Consider the following 16279-nt stretch of genomic DNA (forward strand, 5'->3'; position numbering starts at 1 on the left):
AAAAAAGCATATAAAACCCTATCATATTTAAAAACCAAACAACACATACATACCAAACATAAAATATAAAAAGCCTGGGGGAAAGGTGTCTCAACTCCCCCATGCCTGGTGGTATAGGTGGGTCTTTAGTAGTTTACGAAAGACAAGGAGAGTGGGGGCAGTTCTAATCTCCGTGGGGAGTTGATTCCAGAGGGCCGGGGCCACCACAGAGAAGGCTCTTCCCCTGGGGCCCGCCAAACGACATTGTTTAGTCGATGGGACCCGGAGAAGGCCAACTCTGTGAGACCTTATCGGTCACTGGGATTTGTGTGGTAGCAGGCGGTTCCGGAGGTACTCTGGTCCAATGCCATGTATATATTTTCCCTTACAACCTGTATGTCCTGCTCATCAAAAGAAAAGAAAAAATATTTAAATAATCAAAATGCTTTATTATGAGACAATATTTGTACTCTTTTATATAAAATGTGAATATTTTAAGGCTCATTTCTATTTCTAATATAAGTTATTGTGGTGTGATCAACCATTATAATATTAAATAAACCTAATAGAATTTGTTTGTCAAAGGAGAATAACTATAAATTTTAGCAACTCAAAAATGATATTGTCCCCTCTTCCAAGCAAGAATGTTTATAAATGTATTTGAGCTAAAGTAATTCCTGGTTGTTTTTGGGAATCCAGGATAGTACAGTAGATAAGATATTAACTTCAGACCTATAAACTCTGAATTACTGAAGATTTATTTCTCTTTCCCAGCCCAGTTAAAACAACAGAATGCTAAAGGGATGAAATTAAATGGAACACTTATATAAGATGTTTTGAATTCTTAGAAAAGATAGGCTAAATTTTAATTGCTGATTATCATGTTGAATTTTCTAGATATGGTACTTTCATGAAAAGACATTCCCAGATTATGATAAACTAAGCATATTAGTATTAATGCATACAATGTACAACTTCATTTTTTTAAATCCATGAACTGCATGGCCATGTACCAGGGCAAGACACTATGTTCAATGCTTACTTAACTAGTTTAATGCTAATTTAATTCCTTGTTTGATGTTAAAATTCGGAAGGGATTATACTCATGATAATACTGTTAACAAAATTGATTTAGTTTTGGGGCAGGGATGAAAGCAGATTAAAAGCAGTAATGTCATCAGGACCTAATAATACCTGTAACAGAATATTTATGTTTGCTTGTTCATTATTCTGAATTATTTAAAAAATGTATTGGACCCATTTCAACAATTTCAGCCTGTTGTTAAAATAAATGTTTTACAGTGGCAGATTTCATACATTGAATAATCCATGGATCTGGATCAGATCTGAATCAGCAGAAGAATTTTCATTTCACCGTAGTTTTAATGCAATAATATCTTCAAATTATAGAGGTCATTAGACAGTTGTATTTCTATTAAAAGTCTAATAAAATATCAAAATGCATTCTTATTGTACTTCAATTATTAATACGGCTTCAATATTAAAAAAAATCTCGATGCATCATTTAGAGTCCCATTATGCTCACCCCTTCTTCACAAAGGGAGAAAACATTATGATACGTCACATGATGGCAATGTGACATCAAAGTTAACACCTGTGTCATAGTCATTTAATGTAGCCTGAAATCAATCTTGCAAATAAAGTCAATACCTGAGGCTGGTATAAGTTATCTACTATTTTAATTTAAATAATCTTTAAAAGATCAATTGTACACAGGGAATATGATGGACATTGAAAGATTCCACATTGCATCCTTTAGCACTGTTAATTGTTTTCTTTATAAGTGCAGACTGTAATTTATAGAGACTTCTTTACAGGTATGTAAAGGGGAACAAACACTGTTACTTATCTATATCTTATACCTTATAATGATAATAATAATTTAATAATAATTTATTAGACTTGCATGCCCCCTTGATATTAATTTATGGAGGAGAAGAAGCTTTGATTGGCTTCTTGGACATTTGTCCCATGTCACATGAAGAATTAGTGGAATTATACTACTACAATTTAGGAGTTACAGATAGAACTACACATGACATTTTTTATTTAATTATTGAGTTAGCAAACATTACCTTGGCTTCTATATGCTTTATTTGCCTGCTTCAACTGTTTCTAACTATAAATATAGATGTATCTATTCTAATAAAAATCAAAATCTATTCTAATAAAAATTGAGTGTACAATATGCAGCATTTCAAATGTGCTGGAAAATAATATTCTAATATCTGAATCACTGTTACTAGTGATTGATGTACTATAGTGATTCCGGAGGACACCTGTCCATGTCTCTATTTTCTGTTTTAGTTTAATAATCACAAAAAATTGCTTTTAGACATAATAAGAGCTGTATATTTATTTTTTTTAAATATTTTTATTTTATTTTATATGACTTACAAACATTTAGACATCAAACAATACAACATTAAACATTTACACTTAATATATTTACAAGATTTATTTTTTAACAATTCTATTTACTATACCTTTTTCTTGATTTCCACCCAGTTGTAAATTTTTTCCCACACTTTGTAATAGTCCTTATTTTGTTGGTTTTGAATTTCGTATGTTAATTTGCTAAATTTGGCGCAGTCTAATATTTTTTTAATTACCGTTTCTTTGTTTGGAATCTTATCTTGTTTCCAGACTTGTGCATATGCTAATCTTGCAGCAGTAAGTAAGTGATTTATTAAGTAGTAATTTTCTTTGCTATGTTTTCCTCTAATTATGCCTAATAAATACATTTCCGGTTTTATTTCAATTTTATAGCCCAATATTTCTTCCATCCATGCCCTAATTTGAATCCAAAATTTTTTTGCTTCGTTACATTGCCACCATATGTGGTAGTATGTTCCCACTTCTTTTTTACACTTCCAACATTTGTTACTAATGTTTACATTCATTTTGGCTAGGCGTGCTGGCGCATAATGCCATCGGAAGAACATTTTATAAAGATTTTCTTTATATGGTGTTGACAAAGTCATCTTATAATTAACTGACCATAGTTTTTCCCAGTCTTCTAGCTGAATTGCATATCCAAAGTTGGTCATCCAAGATATCATGTTAGGTTTAACAATTTCTTCAATGTTTTCATAGTTTAATAGATAAATATACATTTTAGTTATAAATTTTTTGTCAGATCCTGTCAATATTTTGTCTATTTCATTTTGTTTATTACATATTCCAAATTGTACCAAGTCCCTTTTATATCTGCTTTGAATTTGGTAATATGGAAGCCAATCTATTACTATACCTTCCTCTTTAAGTCTTTCTCTAGTTTTAAGACTTCCTTTAGTGTTTAATAGGGCTTCGTAGGTTATTTTTTGTTCTTGGCTTATTATGTTTGGATGAATTTGAGCTTCTAGAGTGGATAGCCATCTGGGAATTTCATTATAGTATTTTTTCCTGACTTTCCGCCAGTGTGTCAATAGTGTATTCCGAATTTGGTGTTGTTTAAAGTGAGAATGTTTTGAGTGTTCTTTTTCCCACAAATGTGCGTGCCATCCTTCATTTATATCGTGGCCTTCTATTGTTAGAATTCTAGGATTTTCAAGGTTGACCCATTCTTTAATCCATAGTAATTTAGTGGCTTGGTAGTATATTTCTAAGTTGGGTAAACCGAATCCTCCTCTTGTTCTTAAATCTTGTAGGGCTTTCATGTTTATTCTAGGTTTTTTATTGCACCAGATAAATTTAGAAATTATTTTATTTATTTTAGCAAAGAACGATTTGTTTAGTTGTATTGGTGCTGTTTGGAAGAGATAGAGCCACCTTGGAAGTATATTAGACTTTATTGTATTGATCCTTCCCATTAAGGATAGATTTAACTTTGACCATTTTTCTAAATCTTCTTTTGTTTTTGTTAATAATTTTGTATAATTTAGTTCTTTCAGTGAAGAATACCTTGTCGTAAACCAAATCCCTAGATATTTAATTTTCTTTTCTATTTGAAAACCTGTTTCTTTTATTAATAATTTGTTTAAATCTTGGTTACAATTCTTGGTTAATATTTTAGTTTTATTCCTATTTATTTTTAAGCCGGCCACTTTCCCATAGTTCTCTAATTCTTTTACTAAATATATCATTGAGCTAACAGGATTCTCTAAGAAGAAGACCAGATCATCAGCGAAGGCCTGTGTTTTATAAATTTGTTGTTTAATTTGGGTGCCCTGTATTGATGATTCCCCTCTAATTCGGTTTAATAGTATTTCTATAGACATTATATATATTAAGGGAGATAGTGGACAGCCTTGTCTCACTCCTTTTTTAATATCGAATGTATTGGTTAAATCTCCATTTATAATTATCCTTGCCTTTTGTTTGGAGTATATTTTATTTATTGTATTTTCAAAGTTCTCTCCTAAATCCATAGTATTTATTAATTTTTTGAAAAAGTTCCAATTGAGGTTATCGAAGGCTTTCTCAGCATCTAGAAATAGCATTGCAAACTCCTTATCATTATGGCTTTCATAATATTCTAGCATATTTAATGTAATTCTTATATTATTTCTAATTTGTCTGTTAGGTAAGAAACCATTCTGATCAGAGTGTATTATTTTGTTTAATATTTTTTAAAATCTGTCTGCTATTATTGCCATATAAATTTTGTAGTCTACATTTAACAGAGATATTGGTCTATAATTCTTAATATACTTTGGATCTGTGTCTTCTTTATGTATCAGCGTTATGTTAGCTTCTTGCCATGATGCCGGGCATTCTCCGTTCGTTAACATTTTATTATAAATTTCTAATAATAATTCTCCCGTTACATGGAATGTTGCTTTATAGAATTCAATTGGGAAGCCATCTGGGCCTGGTGTTTTATTATTATTCTGTTTCATAATTGTTCTTTCCAATTCTTCTTTTGTTATTTCTTTGTTTAATATTTCTTTATCTTCTTTACTTATTAAATTGATTTTACATGTCTCTAAATATTTTAATATATCTTCTTCCTTAATATTTTCTTCACTATACAATTCTTTATAGTATTCTAATGCAATTTCTTTCTTTTTTTTTAACTGGTAATGTGTTATTTCTTTTTTATCTGTTAATTGTTGGATTAATTTCTTCTCTCTTTCTTTCCTCAATTTATACGATAGCCATCTGCCAGGTTTATTTGCGTGCTCAAATTGATTTTGTTTTACTTCTCTTAGTTTCTTAGTTACTTCTTCTATCTCTATTAATTCTAGTTTGTGTTTTATCAGCATAATTTGTTGCCTTATATTTGGGTTTCCTGGGTCTTTTTGGGATTCTTTTTCTAATTTTCCTAATTTAAATATCCACACTTTTTGATTTTGTCTTTTTTCCTTGTTTTTTCTTGATTTATAGGCTATTGTTAAGCCTCTTTGATAGGCTTTTGCTGTATCCCATAAATTCTGGAGGGAGGTATTTGGATTGTTATTTTCTTTTAAAAATAATTTCATTTCTCTTGCAATCCAATCTATATATTCTTGTTCTTTTAATAATTGTAGATCTAATCTCCAACTCCTATTTTTTTTCTCCTCCTCATTCCATATAATTTTTATTGGGTTATGATCAGCCCAATCGTTTTTATCAATTTGAATTCGTTTTATTAAGTTTCCTATCTTATTATTAACCCACGCCATATCAATCCTAGACCAACTTTGGTGCGCATTGGAGTAGAATGTATATTCTTTTTTATTTTGGTTCCTTGTTCTCCAACAATCCCTCAGGTTTAATTCTTCACACATCTGATCAAACGTTTTTGGCAGTACTTTTCTTTTTTTATATCGATTTTTATTAGCACTTTTGTAATCCTTAATGGGATCAATAATACCGTTAAAGTCACCTATCATGCAAATGTCTTCTACTTCTAATTCAATCAGTTTCTGGTGCAAGTTATAGAAGAATTTTTTTACATTTTTATTTGGTGCATAAATTACTACTAATGATACAAATACATTAACAATTTTAACTGTCATGATTAAAGTTCTTCCCTTTTTATCTGCATATATTTTCCTTGGATCTAATTCTTTTTTAACGTAAACTGCAATCCCTCTTTTTTTGTTATGTGATAAGGACGTAAATACTTTCCCAATTTTCTCATTTTCTAATTGCTTTTCATTTTTTTGTGGAATGTGTACTTCCTGTAGACAAACAATGTCTAAATTTTGTTTTTGTAATTTATTGAATATACTATTTCTTTTCATAAATGAGTTTAAGCCATTTACATTAATTGAGATTAATTTAATTTCTGTTCCCATCCCCCTTTAATTCCTTATTTGTCTTCTGTTTGTCCTGTTTTCTTTCTGTGCTCTTGTCAATATTCTTTCTTCCTCCTGTACTATATCTTTAGAAGTTCCTTCTTTCCCGCTATCTGAATCTATCTGGGGTTCTTCTATCTCTTTTTGACTTCCTGTTTCCACCCTCTCTTCCGCTATTAATTCGTCATAAAATTCCTGTGCCATTAGTTCGTTATTTACTTTTATTTTTTTCCCCTTCCATGTGATAAGCATCCCCTCCGGAATTAACCATCTGAAGGTAATTTTACTTTGATTTAACAAATCTGCCAACGGTCGGTATCCCCTTCGATTGTCCCTTAATTTTTTTGGGATTTGCTTGAGAACTCTGATTTCCTTCCCATTATGAATTATTGCTTCGTCTTTTGTAATTTTCAATATTTCATTTCTAATCTCCTTTTTTACACATCTCACGTGTACTTCCCTAGGAAGCTTATGTTTTCGGGCGTAGTTAGTGTTCACCCTGTAAATCTCATCTATTCCATTAGCTGTTTCTTGTTTATCTTTTTGTAATATATTAGCTATCATTTCTGTCATTGTCTCTACTAAATTCTCATCTTTCTCTTCTTCTACATTTTGGAATCTGACATAAAATTCTGCTCTATCGACCTCAAAATTAATTATTGATTCTTCTAACTCTCTATTTAATTGCATCAATTTATCATCCATTGTTACTACTTTTTTGTCATTTTGTTCTACTTTCTTTTCAATTTGTTCTATTCTCCTTTCATTTTTTTCCAAAATTTGATGGATTATTTCAATTTTATTGTCCATTTTTTGCATATCTTCCCTCATTGCCTCATGGTTCCTATCTAATTTTTCCTCCAGTTTGAGCATTGTTTCTTGAATTGCCATTAATGCCTCCTGCGTTGTTTGTGGGGTGTTGCTAATATTACCAGTACTGCTGGCCTTTTCTGTTGCTAACATGCTAACTATTGATTTTTGGGTTGAGGGGGAGCCAGATGGTTTTTTTGTATATTTCTGGAAAGTTGCCATTTTAATCTTTTTAATTGATTATTAACTTGAATGTCTAATATTTTCTTGGAATCAGATGAGTCTAATATATAGTTAGACTTAAGGTATATAATGCGCAGTTAGACTTTTAATATTGAGCTACTTGTTGATGAGCTGTTATTGTTATTGTTCTTTTCTTATATTCCCCCCCCTTTTTCCCCCCTCTTCCTTTACTCCAATAGATCAGTATAATTCATACAATGTAATTCAATATATTCAATAGTAATATTAATATTATTAAGCTAATATATATATTCTAAGTATAGATATTGTAGATATGTTATAGCTGAGATAGAAATAGGAATACAGATTAATTACTTATTTCGTTGTATCGTTAATACCATTCACTTCATAGGAATTCAATTCATCCAGAAAATAATAATAATCAACCTTTCTGTTTGTTGTGGGGTTTTACCTAATTCTTCGTCCTTAGATTTTTAAGTTCACATTCAGGTTCAGTATATCAGAGTTCAATCAGGGTTCAATCAAGGTTCAATCAGAGTTCAATCAAAGTTTGGTCAAATTTCTTTTTCTTCCGCTATAAATAGCAAGTCATCAGTTAATCCGTTAATCAGGGAGAAAGTTAATTAGTAAATCAGTTTTTTAGTCAGTTTTTTCGATTTAGGGAAGGTAAAGAGGAGAGAAAAGAGATATAAATAAGTGCTTAATTAAGCTGACTTCCTCCTCCCACAATGTTCCTCTTCTCTGCACCTTCTTTTGACTCTTCCCGCTTATCTCGTCAGCTTCTGCAGGCTCCTTCGTCACTTCCAAGCACACTCCACCGCTGCTGTTTATTTATTCCTTTGGTCGTGGACCTCAGATCTTTACCGTTTGTTCTTTAAACTTCTTTAAACTCTGGAGCACTTCCTCCCTTTTCCGATCTCTCAGCAACCTCCGTATCTCCGTGTCTCCGTCACTACCGCTGTTTCCGCTGATTCCGTAGTCCCTGCAGTCTCCGTCATTTGGCTCTTTTTTCCCCAAAAAATTAGTATTCTCCACCATTTCTTTCAGTCTCAAAACTCTTTCAGTCACAAAACTCACAAACAGTTGTTAAGTTATTTAAGTTGTTTTTCAGGTTTCTCCTCCACGGGGTGCTTGTTAGTCCACTCCTGTTGTTTTAGGTTTTAACTCCAAACGTCTTCCGGGTCTTCCAGGTTTCTCAGTAGAATTTTTTTTTTTTGTCTTTTCTCCCACACCGCTGAGTAGCCGCTAACCAACTTTGGTGGGTCCCACGCTACTGCTCTCTCTTAACTTAATCTTCCATTAATTTGACTATATATATTTTTTGTCATCATACTTGGGTTCTTCTTCTTTGTAAATAGGATTATAGTTACACTCTCTTGCTTCCTCTGTTACGCTGGGCTGTCACAGCACTAACGTCACCATGTTGTTTGGTGACTCTCTTGCTTCGAGGTTTGCGAGGTTCTCACTCCTGCACACGGGGTGCTTGCTTCACACCTCCGTGCTAGGAGGAACCCTCGCTACTTCAGCCACCTCTCCAACGTGGTTGCGTCGAAATTCTGCCAAATTTCAACCCCCCGAACTGCAAAATCAGGCTTGGGAGAGCGGAGCTCTGCTCTCGCACGCCTGCTCGCCGTAGACCCGCCCCCGGAAGTATTTTTATCCACTCTTAATTAACTTAATTTATGTATGTTTTCCTTTTTATTATTGATACTAACTCAATAATTAAATAAAAATGTAATGTGCTATGTCACTTCACCAGTAAGACAAGGACAAAAAATATAATATGCATAATATTTCAGTTTGAATGCAAAAAATAGCTTTCCAAAATAAATGTTCAGGGGAGGGAACAGATTCTTTGCAACTTTTAACCAGTGTTTTTTGTATTCATTTGCAAGCCATTATAGATGTTTTTAGAACCGATTTTGGACTAACAAACACTATCCATTGCAGTGATGGAGATTCGGATATTGACTCGAACTTAATGCCATATTGAATGATAATAATAATTGCAGAGAGGTCTTTGTATTGTTGAATTTATAAAAGACAATTTAGAATACCAAAGGTATAACATTTAAGGAGTCATGAAAGTTTTGTAATGAATTTGCTTGTATTTGCATATTGATGTGTGTGTTCCAAGTATTCCAGTATCATTCTCTTGGTGATGATTTAGAATTAATTTGTTTCTAGTTGAATTTCAGGTCTAACCAGTGATCATATGTTTGCTGATGATCTATCTAATTTAGTACAACCCCTACTTATATTTTTGGAATCAGCAAATTCAGCTAGGTAAGGCCGTCCTCTGCAGGGAGAGCTGCACCATTAGTTATTTTAAGTTGGCTGTTAACATCAACAATAATGTATGACACGGGTATTAAATTTTCAAAAAAATATATTCATGTGAAATATTGATTCTTGTGAGAATAAAGAGAAATTCTAGAAGGCACATGCAAAATATTTGTCCCACTTCTTTTATCTAAACTGCTGCAGAAGTCATTGTTAATCAGTAAGGCAAGGATGCATTGGTTACCTCACCACACCAATGAATTTGAATTTCATTTCATTTCATTTCGATAATAACCCCTGCAACACATTCAGTATTTAACTCAGACACTAGTAAAATATTGACAAGAGATGTCAGCCAACACTTACTAATACATTTATTTGTTCTAACATAAAATCACTATAATTATGGATCTTTTTCTTACTTCTTACCTGAATTGATTAATTATTTTAATTGCTTCCCATTTTAAATGTGTTATTAAACCTTTTAATTATGCATGTTGCATTTGTCTTTTAAAAATGAAGTAAAAGAATATTGTGGAAGTCAGTGCACAATTATTTGCATAGTGTGTATGCGTATATATATTTGAGCAGACTTGTATTTTTTTATAGTGCAAAGACATATAAAGGCAAAATTTCCTGGTCATTCTCTTTTTATTTTCTATATGCAACAAGAAATTAAAAATGTGGATTTATATTTCAAAATACTTAAGCTGTTCACAAAATCAGTTTTTCTAAAAGAGCAGCTCAAAACATTGTTGTATTCTTAATCTTTAGTAATAGCAGTAATGAGAAAGAATAATACTTCAATAATTTTCAGTAGTTAATAGATAGAGTTGGTGCATATTGATCAAATCATACAATATATAAGATATTTTGAATTTAACGTATATATGTATGAGCTCTGACTTTCAGTGTAATTGCCTCATATTTTCATTTTATAAATGTGACAACACTGATTTTGCTATTTTTTATTGTATTACTACTGAAAACTGTAGGAGATTGCAGAAAATAAAGGTATAAAAATCTTCACACAACAACAACTGGAAGAGAACAAAGACAATGAAAATATTTTATGAGCAAAATGAATTCAATTAATTTAAAAATGCAGACATGTATTTATTGTTTAATAAATAATGTATGTTCAGTATAAGAAAAGAATGGCTTGAATAAAATATTTGTTTCAAAATGTGCCATATTGGCAATACATAAATAAAAGTACAGATGTAGTTCAGCAATTGTACTTGGCTTTTAATGGCAATCCTTATTGAAATAGCATAAGTAATTTTACATTGACATTGATGGCAAAACAATACGCTATTTAATTTTGCATGAGGCTTCAAACTGTTAAATATGCATGATTTATCATGTTTTTCTAATAACTGTTAATAGTGGCATAGAACATTCTGTTTTTTTATCATGTTAGGTTTGCTCCTCCTTTAATAACACATAAGTTGAAATTTAATTTTTCAGAAAGCACATTTGTCTCCAGGCTATTAATCATCTTAGGTGTTGCTCTTTGCATGTTTTTGCAAAGTCTCACCATCTTTTTGTAATGTGGTGACCAAACACCAGTATTCCTGGTGTGGTCTTGCTACTTATAAAGCAGTACTAATACGTCACATAATGTTGATTCTATGCTTCTGTTTATATAATCAAGGATTGTATTAGCATTTTTGGCTGCTGCTGCACACTGTTGGCTCATGTTTAAGAGATGATCCACTTGGACTCTCAAAATCCCTCTCACAACTATTGTTTTTGAGCCTTGTTTCCCCTAATCTGTCTGTTCTGCCCAGGTATAGACCACAAAGAATGCAGCACACACAAAGTTTGTACAAATATTAGTTTACTAATTAAGGACTACTAATGAGCTTTCTTAGTAGTCGCCAAATACAAATACAATTTAAAGGAGTACTTTCTGAATACCGGTTACTTCAGTTGTTACTTCAACTTCATTAACAGCCAGCACAGATCCACAAAACAACAACTCAATTCTGAGTAAACAGTCTTGTAGATAACAGTGATCTTACAGTGGTTGGCAAAATGCCCAGAAGCAATTTGCAGGAAAAATGCCAAGAGAGAGAACAAGTGCTGATCAGACATTTCTGGAATCAAGACACGAAGGAATAGGAGCAATGTTGTTTCCTGGATCCTTTGTCGTCATCCCTTAAATAGGCTATGAGAGTGGCCAATTAGCCCCAAGCCTTACTCCCAAGTAGACTTCCTCCTGAGGAACCATTCCTGCCTTTTGGCAGGTCTGTGTGTACGTGCATTGAGAATAGGCTCTTCCTCTTTTTCCTCATCACTGATGGGAGCTTCTGGAGGTTCTGTAGGCTCTGGCTGAATCTCCACCTCTGGCACCAAGTCCTCTCCAGCCTCATCACTGACTGACTCAGGTGCCAGCTGCACAGGCCGCTGGCACATCACTACATCAGCCTCTTCATTGTCAGAATCAGCTACCAACTGCAAGGGCTGCTGGCAGGCCGCAACACTGTATTTTGTTTTTTCTTGCCTAGATGTAAAACCTTGCTTTTCTACTCATTAATTTCATGTTATTGGATAGGGCCCATTGTTCAAGTCTGTAAAGATTTTTTTTGGATCCTGAGATTGTCTTCTGAAAATTTGTTCCCTTTCCATTCCCTCATGTAGGTTTTTTTATGAAGACATTGAAGAGTACTGGACCTAAGACAGAACCTTGTGGTATCCCACTGTTTACTTCTCTTCATGTAGATGTAAACAGTAGATTAGGGATAACTCATTGAGTACTGTTTGGCAGTGTGTTATAAGTCCATCCGTCTATCCCCCATTTTTCTAGTTTATCAAAAAGTTGGTCGTATTGTTGAATATCTTGCTGAAGTACTATGTCCACAGCATTTTGTTGGTCTACTAATTTATAGTGAAAGAAAAAAATAAGATTGGTTTGGCATGATCTGTTTTTATTAAACCTATGCTGGCTACTAGCTATAACTTTCTTTGTTTCTCGATGGCCACAAATCTGGTTTTGGCTTTTATTACTTTTTCCAGTATCTTTCCAGGTATTGAAGTTAGGTTGGTTAGCCTGTAATTTCCTGGGTATGTTTCCTCCCCCCCTTTTTTTGAAGATGAGAACCACATCAGTTCTTTTCCAGTCTTCATATAATTCCCTGGTACTCCAGGATTTTTTAAAAAGACATGGTACATATAAGATGAGGTAACATACTCACTTCTTCAGAACTCTGAGATGTAATTCATCAGGTCCTGATGAATTATATTCATCGAGAGGAGACAGGTTTTTTTTAAAGCAAAAAACCCTTGTTTTTATTTTTATTTCTAGTCTGTCTTTTTCAGTTATGTTATTAGAAAGTTGGGTTATAGTTTATTTTTGTGTGAAGACTGATGCAAAGAATAAGTTAAGCAGCTCTGCTTTCTCTCTACTGCCTGTTACTTCCTTGCCATCTTCTGTCTTTAGTGGACCAACTACCAGTATTTTCTTGATGTTTTTCTTGTTATTTATATTTTGAAAAAAACTGGTTTTTTATCTTTGACTTTCATGCAACCATGCTGGTTTCTTCTTGGATTTTTTTTGTACAGTATTGCTTTTTCAGTGGTATTGTGTTGGACTGTGTTTTTATGATCATAGTTTTTACAATTCTTGAGTTATTTTACCCTTTAGGATTTTTATCAATGGAATTTTTTCTTTTGCTACATTTTAGCTGTACTATTAAATACAGGTTGGCCTGGAAAAAATGCTTTGGTCATCCAGGATTTAGACGAGAGGGCTAGTCTTTGGATCTAGCTGGATCCAGAAGAGGGCTTCTCTCTTGGAAATGTACTTACCGTACTTAAACGTACTTTAAAGTATGATGTGCCAGATGTTTGGATGACCCAAAGTCTCTTGATCTCTCCTAAATCCTTAAAAAGCTGCTTTTTCCCAGAGTGCTAGAGAAATCTGTTTTTTGTTATTTATCTAATGATTGAAATTAGCTTCAGATGTATTTTTGGGGAGGGGGGGTTGCTTACCTGTTTTTAATCTCACATTAGCCACCCAGAGCCTCAGTATGTGAATTGATCAGCTACATATATAAGTGGCTTAAATAAATACAATTTAGATACCTATATTTTTTCCTTTTCCTTGTTCTATGTGACAGCTCAAATGCATACTAAAATGATAATATTGCTCTTAATATTGTGATCCTTAGTAGACAATTTGAAACATCTTAGTGATTAATGTAGTTGAAGATGGCAGTGTACTACGATGATAGAGAAATTGTAAAAATATAGAAGCTTGGAAATCTGCATATTCTTATTTCATAAACCCGATAAGCTAATACTAGTAATACAAAGTATGTGATTCTTGGGTAAGGCAGGTGATTTCATTTCAGCACATGCCTGCATCTTCAAAGCCACTGAATGATGTTTACAGACAAATTATATAATTACCTCTTTTGTACAGTTACTCTTGATACCTTAGCATCACAAGCTTAGGCTTTCACATCTAGCATGTGAATTAAGAAAAATAAAAGTATATATTTAAAAAGAAGTTATTCCAGAAAATTGTTCCCAGGTGTCTCAACAAAGCCTTGAATTTAAAATATATCATCATCATATATTGGTTATTACATATCATTGATTATAACAGAATAAATATTTTGCTTCTGTTTAATTGGATTCTTTTGTTTCTTAATCTTTAGTGTCTTGTGTTTGAAGATGCTCCCAATGGAGTGAAGGCATCACTGAAGGCTGGTATGCAAGTAATCATGATTCCAGATGAAAACTTGAACAAAGAGCTTACAAAAGAAGCAACTCTAGTGCTGGGGTCCATGAGTGATTTCAAGCCAGAATTGTTTGGTCTACCACCATTTGATTGAACATTTTTTAAAATTTAAATTTAGTATTTTTTTAGTATTTAGTATTGTTTCATTATTTACACTTCAGTTTAATTCAGAATTAAAATGTATTTGACGCTTAAGAAGTTTTAAGATTATACAGTGATCCCCCGTTTATTGCGTCCCCAACCATTGCGAACAGGGTACTTCGCTATTTTTCAACCCGGAAGTCAAAAATACCATCTACGCATGCGTGCCGGGCACGCATGCGTAGATGGCAGCGGCTTCCCTGGGTCTTCCCCCTCTTGCTGGCGTCAGCGAGGAGTTTCCCCACCGCCCACGCAAACTCCTCGCTGCCGCCCGCCCTTCGCCCGCCCACGCCGTTCATTCTCGCCGCTTTTGAGCTGAGTCCGGGAGCGAATTCGCTTCCGGACTCAGCTCAAAACCGCCGATAGCAAGCGGCAAGGAACGGCTTGTCTCGGCGCTTTCGAGCTGTCAGCTCGAAAGCGCCGAGACAAGCCGTTCCTTGCCGCTTGGTATCGCCGGTTTTGAGCTGAATCCGGAAGCGAATTCGCTTCCGGATTCAGCTCAAAAGCGCCGAGAGCCAGCGCCCCCGGACCCCCAACCCGGGTTTGGGGGGCTGCTAGGAAGCCCTCCATGCCGGCGGCAAAGAGCCGCCCCGCCCCCGATCTTCGGCTCCTCGCTAGCGCTGTGGGAGTAAAAACACCGTCTGCACATGCGCAGACGGTGTTTTTACTTCCGCATCGCTACTTCGCGAAAACCCGCTCGTTGCGGGGGCTCCTGGAACGGAACCCTCGCAACGAGCGGGGGATCACTGTATACTCATTCAAAAAGATATGCTCTTTTTCATAAAAAATTGATGGGAAAATAAGCTAATAGCTCTCTTGAATGTTCTCATTATTTCTTCCATCATTTTTTATTTTCAGAAACATTCTATAAAGAACATTTTCTCTAGATTTTTGATGTTGTTGTAAATCACTAGAAATAGTCACACAGAACTATATGTCACTTTGGATGAACTGTAATACAAGATTCTCCACTGCACTGCTACGGAGAGTCCAACGTGGGTGATACTTCAGCCTTATTGGTAGGGACTGAGTTAGAATTAGCATAATAAGCAGGCCCTTCCCCTGCTGCCCCCAGCAGGTCAGTCTTAAAAACTCAGTCATAGTGGAGGGAGCTCAGTCATTTCCTCCTGTCTGACTTATTTAGTCTAATCTTTCCTTTTGTTTTTTTTTCTCTTGCAGGATGAAGTTTAAAGGCCTTTTAATGGATCAGTAACTCTCTGCCAGGGTTCAGGTCCCTGCCCTGCGGGGTAATACCTGCAACTTATTCCCAGTCAGGGGCCTCTACTCCGAGAGGGTACTTCCCCCAAGACAGGGAGTCACCTTGGGTGGGATCCCTGGCCTGCACGGCCAGATCCCATTGCCCTGTGACCAACGACAACTGAAAATTAGGAAAGTCGACAGTGAAATCAGAGAGAAGCGGCTGTGTTTACCTTGTTGCCCCGGCAACCCCCCAGGCTCACCGAAGAGAGCGTGTGCACAGCAGCGCCAAAACACTCTACCACCGCCTCCCAGTTGATCCAAAGAAGCCGGTGATCCTTGAGAAGTCCGGCGGAGGTAGCGACACCCGCCATGTAAAAGGGGTTGGATTCTCGGTCACCAGCAATTCTGCCTGTCATTTTGGAAAGGGTGTGATTTCCCGCCAGTACAGGGGTCGTCCTCTCGGCAGTTCAAGGCTTTGCCCCCTCTCACTATGAGGCCAGCCTATTCCCAGGGCCCAGTCAGAGCCATTGCTATTAGTCAGGTACAGTTCTTAACCAATGAAACCAGGCGTTCTTAGATAGCAATGCCCAAACAAGTGGTTTGTGGGTCTTTCGGAAAGGACAAGTGAGCAGGCCTTAAGTGATTCAACAAAGTGACGATCTAAGGT

The 16279-nt window shown here is 34.9% G+C and overlaps 1 protein-coding gene across 3 annotated transcripts in view; it reads left to right on the forward strand.

The window, feature by feature from the left end:
• PUDP (pseudouridine 5'-phosphatase) overlaps positions 1 to 16279 on the forward strand; it is a 112569-nt gene that overhangs the window by 75836 nt on the left and 20454 nt on the right. For 2 of the 3 annotated variants that reach the window (XM_070750859.1, XM_070750861.1), the window contains exon 4: positions 14189 to 14633. In XM_070750859.1, coding sequence (XP_070606960.1) covers positions 14189 to 14365 — 177 coding nt within the window. In that variant the 3' untranslated portion in view covers positions 14366 to 14633. Of the gene's footprint in view, positions 1 to 14188; positions 14634 to 16279 lie in introns of those variants that run through there. The other variant, XM_070750860.1, reaches the window with a different exon arrangement.

The sequence above is a fragment of the Erythrolamprus reginae genome, chromosome 4, assembly GCF_031021105.1.
Source record: "Erythrolamprus reginae isolate rEryReg1 chromosome 4, rEryReg1.hap1, whole genome shotgun sequence".
Classification (NCBI taxonomy): domain Eukaryota; kingdom Metazoa; phylum Chordata; class Lepidosauria; order Squamata; family Dipsadidae; genus Erythrolamprus; species Erythrolamprus reginae.